The sequence below is a fragment of the Mytilus galloprovincialis genome, chromosome 9 (assembly GCF_965363235.1).
Source record: "Mytilus galloprovincialis chromosome 9, xbMytGall1.hap1.1, whole genome shotgun sequence".
Taxonomy (NCBI): Eukaryota; Metazoa; Mollusca; class Bivalvia; order Mytilida; family Mytilidae; genus Mytilus; species Mytilus galloprovincialis.
This window is the reverse complement of record NC_134846.1, coordinates 66030337-66043524: the sequence shown is the minus strand read 5'-3', so window position 1 is coordinate 66043524 and position 13188 is coordinate 66030337. Positions and strand designations below refer to the sequence as shown.

The following is a 13188-nucleotide window of genomic DNA, read 5'->3' as shown; positions in this document are numbered from 1 at the left end:
ATCAGAAATAGACCGAGATTGAAAATAGTCCAAAAGTTGTGTATAGAATTTATAAGAATCCACAAATAGTTAATTCTACAATCAGTCATCATCGTATAACAATTTCAAAAGGAACAATTTAAGAGAAAACAAAAACATCTATCTACAAACACATTCATTGAATTGAGTGTCTGACGTCAGAAAATTTTATACGTCACATAAATTTGTCGTTCAATGAGCATACAATCAATTTTAAAATTTAAAATAGGTAATGTTAGCATATAGGGTTAAAAAATCAAAAGCATGTAAGAATAAATTTCAGAAATAGACCGAAATTGAAAATAGTCCAAAAGTTACATACAGAATTTATAAGAATCCACAAATAGTAAATTCCACTACGCGATTGTATGATTTTGACGTTTATGGTTCAACGTATTTTGTAATTCATAATAGAAATATATCATAATGACTTTCCACTTCTATGTAGCAACATTCCAGCAGCGCCTGCATTCTGAGTATATATCTCCCAATTGAAACGATATTTCCGGGCTTGCATTTTCTATACTATTTTTATAGAGATATTCTGCTAACAAAGAAGCTATTAAACCATGAGTTCCAAATAGTGAAGTTTTAATAATCCCTTCGTAAATATTACGGGCGCTATAACGAGTTGGTTCGCCGTTATGGAATATCACAGATGATAGATGATATGTTCGTTATGCCGTAACTGTTCCTTTTCACGAATGTTACCTACAGAAATACACTTGTTACAGGGTTAGTACTAACATGAGCAACACGACGGGTGCCAAATGTGGACCAGTATCTGCTTACCTTTCTGGTGCACCTGATATCACCACCAGTTTTTGGTGGAGTTCGTGTTTTGCTTAATCTTACGTTTTCTATGTTATGTTTTTGTATACTATTGTTTATCTGTTTGTCTTTTTTCTTTTTTATTTATGACGTTGTCATTTTATTTTCGACTCATGAGTTTGAATGTCCCTCTGGTATCTTTCGCACATCTCGTACGGATTTACTTTCATTAGTAACGACTAAAGTCAAATTTTTGAAATCAAGGATGCATGAGTACCAATATTGGGAGGAGCTTAATATGACCCTATCTTGCAAAACCTACTTATTGTAGTATTTGTTCTCGTCCTTGATATGCTTGGGTATTTGCCGTTGGACGTTTAACAAGCAACAAGTAATCAATCAATCCATCCATTGTCAGATCCTTTTATTAAATTCCTCGAAATCTACCTCCGATTTGCAAATCAATTGTCTGGATCTACCATGTTTTCTTATATCGAATACTTGTATATAAGTAATACGAATTACTTTACTTTATATTTTTACGTAAATGAGACAAAATCTTTCATATGGGAACGAATCTGAGTGCACCGAAGTGTTAAGTAACTTCCATTTCTGTAATGGAAAGAGTGTCAATGTAAAAATTAAAAGCTGAGCGTCTGAATTTTTGATAAGCTGAATCTGTATCTTCAATTTCTATCGAAATCAATGACAGAAACGTTTTATTTAATGAAGTGTAAATCAAAAGTGATGACATTCGATAAAGAGTTCTTTTATTTGCATTTTAACACATGAATGCTTTGCGACATGATCTATCGATGTTCAGGTCAATCTGTTGCAAACTATAAACAATTGTCATACAAGTAGGTGGTTAAGTCAGCTATAAAACCAGGTGTTACTTATAGTTTCTTCGACAAAAAAGCTTGCACTAAGTCAGGAATATTGCAGTTGTTTCTTTTACTTGTTCAGTTGATTGATAGCGTTTGAATTTGCCAGTTCTTCCATATTGACTCCCCCTTTTTTTAATTTCCTTGGAATTCGGTATTTTGATATAATTCTATACAACATGCTTCCACGGTAGTATTATGGGATACCATGGTACTCGTTTTTTTCTGCTTCGCTTGTCTGTGAAACAGTATACGATCAAATTTAATAGGTGTTAAGTATACTGGGCTTGGAATGAAAAACATGAAATATTACCAATATAACCAGTTGTTACACAATTGTCGCAGGTCGGCTTGAGCACTCAAAAGACAGGAACCTGTAATCAAGGGATTGTCGTATTCCATAATTGTTTTTTGTTTACTTTTAATGTTATACTTCAAATTAACAAGTTATGTTTCTCTTTTCTTTGTTTGATATGCTGCCATCATTTAATGTTTACCTGTACACATTGTTGTCACCTTTAGTCTTTTTGAGTAGTTGTCTTATTGACAATCTTCTTATTATCATGATGATGGTAGAATGTAGACTGGGTGTTTAGAGGACAACTGCAATAAATCAACAGTTGAATTTTCCAAAGGTTGCCAAGCATATCAAGTGAGATGTTTTTAATATCGATGTAACTTATTTTTTCAACAAAATAACAAAAAAAAAACAACCATATTATTTATTTATAAAATATGAAAATGGGGAAATTAGAATGTTCTATTGTTGTATTTACTTTGTATGAATACACACGGAATTTATCAGTAAATGTCAAATAAATCCTTAGAGTTACAGAAACATTGTATTACCACTGAAATACTTTCTATAAGCAGTCAAAAGAACAAGAAATGTGAATTTAATAGTTTACTTAACAAAACATACAACTCAGTAACAACAAATTAAAATAGATTTTGTCAGAAGAGCATAAAACAGATTCAGAAACAAATATCAATCTATCAGTTTAAATTAATTTTCCTATGATAACAATATATTTTAACACTCAATTGCATTTAAAACATATGATCTTTAGGATAAACCTTGAAAATAAGCGTTCTGAAAATAATCCATATGAGAATTAAAATCTTATTGCTCAAAGAACAGTTACAGCTCTTCCCACGTTTGAATTCACATTTGTTGATAAGCAAATGAGTAATATAGTAATCTGGGATATAAAAAGTCACTCATGATGCCAGAAGATAGCTTATTTTGCATCGATTAAAAAAACATGTACAGTATTATTTTTTTAGAAATAGGAAATGATGCAGCAACTTCAGTTTACTCATAGTCTCTTTAGCAATCTAATGTTAGGTCACTTTTTTCTGATTCCACAAACATATGGTTCCCTTATACTTCTGTTTGAGTTTAATTTTCGATATCATAAATAATGAAACAAAAGAGTACATTGGTCCCTTAAAATCCTTGTGACGTGCAGCTGAAACGAAAGTACTTCTTTATCAAATATAATTGGAACAGAAGAGCAGATTTTGAATCAAATATTAACGAATCTCATAGCGGATCATTCCCAAAATCAATGGTACTACTACATTTCTCTAAGTATAAGCCGATTTATAGTTTTTGAGAACAGTATTTTTATTTATATAAGCCAGATGTTAACTTTGAAAGAGAACAAAGTCTGTTAATTTTGTAATCAGATATACAAAAATGGTTGAATGCTGTACCATATGAAAATCTTTATCAACAGGGTAATCGTATGTGAAAATGTTAAGAGTTTTGGATTCACTAGTATATTGATATGTCCTGTTATTGATTGTCTTACATCTCGACATTTCAATCTTTCAATATTTAAAATAGAGGGCGATTTTAATTTAAAATTCTAACTATCAGACCTGTTTATGTTCAAATGATTTAAAAGCATAAATAATAAAACGGATGACATCACCTAAACAAACAAAATCAGTGAACCATGAAGATAAGGTAAGGATTGTTATAATCTAAAATTACTATAAAAAATGTGATCATATGAATATAAGTTAAATCGTCAACGTGCACTAAAGCTATCATTTATAACATTATTCAACTTCATAAACCTTTGATAAATATATCATTGAATCGTACTTGTACTAAACTTATAATAGATATAAGTAATGTCTCTTTGGTATAGTTGCATTTCATAACAATTCAACATCAAATTCTCGTACTTGTATCCTCACCGGAATCGTCTTTCGAATGAATCGAAAACAAGTCTGACTTTTTAAGACATCTTCTGTTTGCCTTCTTAAAGCTGCTACTAAATTTGGTCTGATATGTCATTACTGCCATAGACAAAGAGCCCACACTTTTGTCAATAATACAACACATTCCAACAAATAGCAAACACAATGCAACCTAGATAGACTGCTAATGCAATCGACCAAATGTACTGATCGTGGAGTTTTTGTTCAAAATTCTTCAGAACTACAAGCCCTATTGTCAGTCCTGCTAATGCTCCCATCAGATGGGCTGTGTAACCTACAGGCGCATCATTGACTTCTGATGAATAGCGGTCCCATATAGCAAACCCAACATCTGCACTTGCTATAAAACAACATATATTGAAATCAGCATTATGTGAAATATTTGTTTACACATTTTCTCTATTAGTCCATTCATTTATTTGACACTTGGACCTAAAGGTATGCATGAAATATTGCTTTGTTACTATTTTAAAAATAAGAATTCACTATTATAATAATAATATTTTTTGGTAGCATTGTTTTTGACCGAATTCTACTTTATTACTTGCGATTTGACTTTTTATTTCTTGATATGTGTCCTGATATTAAGCAGACTTATTTAAAAATTGAGAATGGAATTTTACTTTGTATACTTATCGTTAAAATATGATAGATGCCGCGTGATCTATTCTTCACTAAACGAAAGCTTAAAAAAAACATTGTAACCTCTGTTTTCTTATTGTACGATTGCATTTGAATCGGCTGTGCTCAGTTCAATTAAGAAGTGAACTTATGGTAGAAACTATTTTGGGTAGGATTTCAGACCTTAGTAGTATTAATGAAATGTTTTATGTTTTATACACTCATCAGTTATCGCTTTTCATTGTTTAATCATCAGTCTTTTTCTAAATATTTGTAATGTTGAGTTGCCATTTATTCAATAAGTGCAATACAATTAACATGCAATTATATTGTCGTTATTGAGGTTTCTCATGCTTCACATTGCTGTGTTAAGTTCATGTCGTGTATCATAAAAACATTCTGAAATGTTATAGATACAATTTATCGTATGCTTAACGAAAGAATAGTTAATCTAAAATGAATTGTTCGGTACTGTAAGTCATGCATTACCCACATCCTTGTTTAATGTGTATTGAATGACATAAAAAATTAGAAAACTAGATTAAATCTTATTTTGCAGATTTTTTCAATTGCTTTGTTTGTAACCTGGAATCAGTCATTTTCATGACTTTATGGGTGCATATCCGAAAGATGAGTTCAACAACCATAGCATATTAGTATCAAAGAATTATTCTCAGGCAATTATAAAAATTTAAATATCAAGATAGAACATTCAACGATTATAGAATCCACCCTAAAGTGTCAATAAGCGGTTGATGAGTGGTGAGAACACTAACCAAATGGCGTATTAAGTAGTCTTCCATTTAAGCTTTACTCTTAATAATTATCACATCTCCTTAAAGATATTCCTCCTTAGATCGCTCACTGCTGAGAAAAAGATCCACTTTTGATAGGCTATCGTCCGTTTCTATGTATGTTTATGTTTGTTTTTGTTGTAGTTCAGTGTATCTATGTTCCGTTGTTTTCCTCTTGTAGTTGATGTGTTGCCTTCGGTTTTGGTTTATGACCCGGATTTGTTTTTATCTTAATCGAGTTATGACTATTGAACTCATGTTGTCTTTATTTAGAGACCCTTTATATATATGTAGGACTCTACAGTGCGATTGGGACGATAAAGTAATTTACAAGGATGATTGTAAGGGAAGGAGTTCCCATAAGTCATAGACTACAACGTGTGAACGGCAATCTGCACCATTTATCACAATAATTAATACGCCCGAATCATTTAAAATTCATTTACAAGAAATATAGTATTTTGTGACACCTTAATTACCTTTTTAACAATTATTACGTGGTCGGTCTTTTAGAATCATTCACTTAAGACTATTGTTAAATTATAATGCCTATCAAATATGGAATACCTAAAAAAAAACAACCATCACATTTAGCGTGAGACACCATCGCACTTTAGCATAGACCATCGCACTTTAGCGTGACCATCGCACTTTAGCGTGACCATTGCACTTAAGAGTCTTATATATATAAAAGGGATGTTCATTCAAAGAGGTTTAAACACAAATTAGGTTCATTTCGATAAACAAGGGAAGTCGAAAATAATTTTTTATAATGACTTAAAAAAACTTAACCTAGTTTCTTTAAGACCGGTATCAGATACTTACCAATTATCAATACTGCTGCCAATTTCACGATGCCAAGTTCCATATTTGAATAATTCTGTAAACATGGGAGTAATGTATTTTTATTATTCATTATTCGTAAAATGCAATTAATATTATTATTGATTCACCAAAAACACATATGTAAATGATTATGGAGGGAAGGTAACTTCAGTTATATATTTCGTAAATATTGCTTATATATTAAACAATAAAGCTTTCTTTTCATCAAATATTTTAGAATATCCATGTTATTAGCAAAATTATGTTGAAGATAAAGAAATTCATTGAAATAATATGTAGTAGAAGATAAATGAATTATTTTGATATTTAAATGATATTGACATTTAATCAACATCTGCAGATAAATTTCAATTCAAGTTTTATGAAATTGAATTGAAGAACTATACAAATTACAAAAGCACAATAGGTACATGAGCACAGTTCCGATTTTGTTTATTTGACGTAGACTATTTATATGTCAAGTACAGCAAAGCCTTAGTCTGGCGACAAAAGTAGAAAAGCTGTGATGTATTGCTCAAATAATAGGGTCCCCAAACAAAGCTTTTCCAAACATTTCAGTGTACTTCTGTGTAGTGTGACCTTGTCTATTGATCTACAGACTTAAAAACTAATAGGGTCTACTTCTATCCAATTGTCATTCTCTCGCTAAGTGTTGAGAACATTAGATAATTTTTAGTTCGTTAGATAACATCGAAAAACCAAACTGTTGCCCAAATTTCGGCTGTTGCCTTGACCTTTAAGATACAAACTAATAAATCTGTAGGGTGAGTGTGTCAACTAATTGGGCATTACTAAATTGAATTTGGTAAAAATTGGACTTGGTTAAATAATATCGTTCGTTGAGACAATCCCCCCCCCCCAATAATTCCACCTTACAATAGCTTTGGTCAATTTGTGACCTTTGATCCAATTTGATAGGAATTTTCTCAATCCATATGGGCATAATTATCAATAACGTTGATAGAAGTTAGACATGTCGTTTAAGAAAAATGTCTGAAAGCAATAATATTTCCAAATTTGACTCTATTAATAACGGCTGCCTCCTCAAACTCTGAATTATAGACCCAAAAATTATTAACGGCCTCCCTCATACAATCGGTTATTGTCTAAGGACGACCGAACAGCTCTTACCATAGTAAAAGTATATTTCGACATGGGCACAAATCGGCTAACAATAAGTGAAGTTATGTTTCGGGCCTATTTCTTTTAATTTCAATCCAATATAAAAAGGAAACGCGGGTCAAAGATACGATAACTTAACAATAAAACTATCATAGTTGTTTATTTTAATTCCGAAATTTGATACCTTTTACAGATTATAGACAGTTATAATGTTTAGAAATAATGACTCTAAGAATCAAAGAGAAGTTTCGTCACAAAAAATGGTGATTGATGAAGTCAAATAGTCAAGAACAATACAAGCCTGCAATTTCTATGAAATACGAGAATTCGGAATATTAGTATGTTTCCATACAGAAAATGTCTACTATATTTTTCAAACACACAAAAAACACTGTAAGTGCAAGGGATATGTGTTTAAACAAATCAAAAACAATGTTAGTTAAAAGTCTATTTATAAAACTTACCAAAACAATGTTTGCTAGATGAGCTGCCAGTAATGCATAGACTCCCCCAGAGGCACCGACCAAGTATGCTTCCATATCAAATACTGATGTTCCCAGGGAACCTGTCATTTAAGAACAATAACTGATTAATACTTGACGCAGACTATATTTGCAGAGAGTTTCATTTTGTTTTCGCTATTAAGTGTTTTCTTTTCTCTTGGCGAAGTTTACATAACTATATTTACACTGCTAGATATATACTTTAGAAAAAGAAATTGTTTATCCCAAAAATATGCCTAATATTTACAGAAACTAACAGTTTTTAGTTATAATGTGACAAATCCTGTTAAAATAATGCTTATGAAGATATCCAGTGATAGTCAACTCAACACGACAGAGTTTTTCATGGTTCTGAAAGACAAGCTTGTTTAAGAGTACACGAAATTTGTTATGCCATTTTTTTGTGTACAAAAGGTGTCAATCATTGATTTAATCCCGTATGAACGAGACAATTTTTTGTTTAATGAATAGTAAGACACCTTTCATGTATAGCCAATTACTTTAAATTAAGTTAACGATTTTACTTAATAATAATAACTTCAAGAGAAAAAGCATCAAAGGCAAAAAAAATAATGCTTTCAATTTTTCACATTTAATTGCTTACTTTGTTTACTTCTTTCTGATTCGAACATAAACAATGTTTCGTCTATCATATGTTGAATTGTCTTTTAATCTTCTACATGCAACGGTCTTACACTTACAATAGGGGATCATTTTAACAAGTTATTAAGTGTTTTTGTAACTTATTGCGTTCAGTACCTGCTAAAACACCCGACATATACACCATACCAGTTCTAAGACATCCATGTATCATTTCTAGAGGAATCCCAACCGCTATCTGGACTACCATGTTGAAGATTAAATGTACCCATCTAAAAAGTCAGAAAAATAACAATGAATTATATATATATATATATATATAGAGTCTATAAGAATCTACCAACCAGTAAACTTAATAGGTATTGGATCATCAAAATTGACAATACTACACAAACAGGAAAAATTATATGAGTCTGGAAGATTGTGTAACAATACCGATAAAAAGATGGAAAACAAAACACTAAAAAGTGTTGAATATCATTGCACAAAGATGGAAAAACTGAACAGATGATATAAATTATACAATAATTGCAAATATTTCGGCTCAACAAATGGCCTTCTTCGGTGACAAAAGTTTTAACAATAATGAGATATAATGTATAAGGTGTAAACATAGATCACTAATAATACAGGTAAGTTTTGGTCGATTGATTTTAATCCAAAATCCTGAATATAATAATATAAACACTAGACTGTAAATTTAATTATTTCTTTCTATTGATTCCATCTGGATGGAGGACACCCAGTGTTTTTATCCAAAACCTCTCCCGATTTTCTCTTTGCCTATTTTGCCATGTACAATCCTGTTCGATCACAAGGATCTTCATGTGATCAAAATCTTTCAGATTGTGATCTGGTAACCTGAAATGTTGGCTGACAGGAATATACGGTTTTTTTGTGAGGTCACTCCTGTGGCCATTGAGGCGTTTGTGAAATGGCTGCATAGATTCACCAACATATTGGAGACCACATCTAGGACACTCAAGAACGTAAATCACGTTTGAGCTTTTGCAGTTGACATTGCAAAAGATCTTGTATGTCTTTTCTGTGGTCTTACTGTGAAATGTTGATGAATGCTGCAATTGGTTGCAACATTTGCAGCGCTTGTCCCCAAAAGGCTGACAATTACCTACAGTATGGTTAGGTTTGGAAAGGTCAGCACGGACAAGTATATTTCTCAGGCTGTTAGGTTGTTTGAAGGCAATCATGGGAGGCTCAGGAAAGATTTTGGATAACTTCGAATGTTTCTCGATTGCTGTCCAATGATCACGAATGGTCTTGAAACTATTTCTCAGGCATGGATGGTAGGTGAGCACACATGGGATTCTTTTACTTTTCTGTTTATCTTTGTAAGTTAGCAGACTGCTTCTGGGGATGGATTCCGCTTTTCGAAAACTATTTTTGATGTTTTTGTGTTTATATCCCCTTCTTTTTAAATGTCCTTTAAGCTGCCCCAGACGTTGTTTTGCAGTGTCTTCAGAGGAGCAGATTCGCCTTATTCTGAGAGCTTGGCTGTATGGAATGCTCTTCGTGCAGTGTGGAGGATGGCAACTTTCAGGCGACAAGTATTGATGAGTATCTGTAGGTTTAGAGTATATATCTGTTTATTATACCTACAGAGAGGGTGCTAGATGTATCAAGGAAGTTTATGGTGGAATTAGATGTTTCATGGGTGAATTTGATGGTAGGGTGTTGATTGTTAGCATTTGTTATAAAAGTTTGTAATTTTTGGTCTCCCTTGTCCCATTTCATGTCAACGTCATCAATAAATCGATACCAGGAAAGCGGTTTTTCGATGGAGCACTCCAGCAGTTGCTTTTCAAATTTACCCATGAATATATTGGCATAAGATGGAGCCATTTTTGTACCCATAGCAGTGCCATTTGTCTGTGAATAGTGTTCTCCTTGGAATGTGAAGTTGTTCTTTTTCAAGACCATAGTAAGCATTTCAACTAAGCAATCAGTAGGTGGAATTTTAGGATATCGAGAGTCCCAAACTTCTCTACATGCTTCAATACCATCCGCATGGGGAATATTCGTATAGAATACCATCAAATTCACCCATGAAACATCTAATTCCACCATAAACTTCCTTGATACATCTAGCACCCTCTCTGTAGGTATAATAAACACAGATATATACTCTAAACCTACAGATACTCATCAATACTTGTCGCCTGAAAGTTGCCATCCTCCACACTGCACGAAGAGCATTCCATACAGCCAAGCTCTCAGAATAAGGCGAATCTGCTCCTCTGAAGACACTGCAAAACAACGTCTGGGGCAGCTTAAAGGACATTTAAAAAGAAGGGGATATAAACACAAAAACATCAAAAATAGTTTTCGAAAAGCGGAATCCATCCCCAGAAGCAGTCTGCTAACTTACAAAGATAAACAGAAAAGTAAAAGAATCCCATGTGTGCTCACCTACCATCCATGCCTGAGAAATAGTTTCAAGACCATTCGTGATCATTGGACAGCAATCGAGAAACATTCGAAGTTATCCAAAATCTTTCCTGAGCCTCCCATGATTGCCTTCAAACAACCTAACAGCCTGAGAAATATACTTGTCCGTGCTGACCTTTCCAAACCTAACCATACTGTAGGTAATTGTCAGCCTTGTGGGGACAAGCGCTGCAAATGTTGCAACCAATTGCAGCATTCATCAACATTTCACAGTAAGACCACAGAAAAGACATACAAGATCTTTTGCAATGTCAACTGCAAAAGCTCAAACGTGATTTACGTTCTTGAGTGTCCTAGATGTGGTCTCCAATATGTTGGTGAATCTATGCAGCCATTTCACAAACGCCTCAATGGCCACAGGAGTGACCTCACAAAAAAACCGTATATTCCTGTCAGCCAACATTTCAGGTTACCAGATCACAATCTGAAAGATTTTGATCACATGAAGATCCTTGTGATCGAACAGGATTGTACATGGCAAAATAGGCAAAGAGAAAATCGGGAGAGGTTTTGGATAAAAACACTGGGTGTCCTCCATCCAGATGGAATCAATAGAAAGAAATAATTAAATTTACAGTCTAGTTTTTATATTATTATATTCAGGATTTTGGATTAAAATCAATCGACCAAAACTTACCTGTATTATTAGTGATCTATGTTTACACCTTATACATTATATCTCATTATTGTTAAAACTTTTGTCACCGAAGAAGGCCATTTGTTGAGCCGAAATATTTGCAATTATTGTATAATTTATATCATCTGTTCAGTTTTTCCATCTTTGTGCAATGATATTCAACACTTTTTAGTGTTTTGTTTTCCATCTTTTTATCGGTATTGTTACACAATCTTCCAGACTCATATATATATATATATATATATATATATATATATATATATATATATATATTATATACAACTCGTCTAAACATCAACCCAACAATGTTAGATCTGTAAATTTGCTTTCGCAAATTTTTGGTTCTTCCCTCGCCGGGATTCGAACCCATGCTACTGTAATATCGTGACACCAAATCGCCTGCACTGAAGCCGTCCCGCTAGACCACACGACCACCTGGGCTCTCATAAAAAGAGCTTTCGCTGGCCTTGTGTTACCTATCCACGTCAGTTTTAATCTAGCGGCGTACTACAGTACATGATATATAAGGCATGAAGATGTTATATATATATATATATGACTTAATCATAATAAGAATGATTTTTGTCTGCAAGTTACTATAATATAAATTGCAAAGACGAAAAAACTGCTTTCAACTCAAAGAAGGGAGACAACTGGAAATCGATCCACATGAAATAGTTTTTGGACAAATTGTATTGAGTTATCGTTCTTTTCCTTCCAAGCAGAATAATTGAAACGTGCGATTCACTAAACGTGGATAAAAGAAGTGATAAACTAGATTTTCTTCGAACCTAACAGAAAAAGCACATACAAATGCAACAGCTAAAAACCTTCAAACGACAGATTTACACATTTTAATGAGTAAAAAACACCTGTATAACAACGAATGTTATTTGGAATTTATTGCATTGTACGTTGTCTCATTGGCAATCATACAACATCTCCTTGTTTTCATATAAACTATTCAACTTGATGTCCAAACGTTCACTATGCAGCATGAAGTGAATACTTGGGTAGCTCATCACCAATAATGTATTACATAGCAAAATAAATGCAGACAAGTATTATTTTAAACAGGCTCAACTTTTAATTTTTAATACACATTGATTGATAAACATTGATTCTGGATTTTTTGGTTATTCTTTATTACAAGTAACTGGTATATCTCAAAGTATATAAAAACAAGAATGTTTCCATAGTACACGGATGCCCCACTCCCACTATCATTTTCTATGTTCAGTGGACCGTGAAATTGGGGTCAAAACTTTAATTTGGAATTAAAAAAATTAGAAAGATCATATCATAGGGAACATGTGTACTAAGTTTCAAGTTGATGTAACTTTAACTTTATCAAAAACTACCTTGACCAAAAACTTTAACCTGAACTTTGCACTATCATTTTCTATGTTCAGTGGACCATGAAATTGGGATCAAAACTATTATTTGGCATTAAAATTAGAAAGATCATATCATGGGGAACTTGTGTATTAAGTTTCAAGTTGATTGGACTTCAGCTTCATCAAAAACTACCTCGACCAAAAACTTTAACCGGACGGACGAACGGAGGCACAGACGGACGGACGGACGGACGGACTGACGGACTGACGAACGGAGGCACAGACCAGAAAACATAATGCCCCTCTACTATCGTAGGTGGGGCATAAAAATTGCAACTAAGCACCTGTTTCAAA

The 13188-nt window shown here is 33.0% G+C and overlaps 1 protein-coding gene across 1 annotated transcript in view; it reads right to left on the bottom strand.

Annotated features, from left to right (window-relative positions):
• Positions 1-2562: 2562 nt before the first annotated feature.
• The window catches only part of LOC143045684 (rhomboid-related protein 3-like), a 29396-nt gene continuing 18770 nt past the window's right edge, over positions 2563-13188 (bottom strand). The window contains exons 7-10 of the mRNA XM_076218370.1: positions 8554-8666; positions 7756-7856; positions 6149-6203; positions 2563-4248 (exon numbers count right to left, since the gene is read on the bottom strand). Of these exons, the coding sequence (XP_076074485.1) occupies positions 4016-4248; positions 6149-6203; positions 7756-7856; positions 8554-8666 (502 nt within the window). The 3' untranslated portion in view covers positions 2563-4015. The remainder of the gene's footprint in view (positions 4249-6148; positions 6204-7755; positions 7857-8553; positions 8667-13188) is intronic.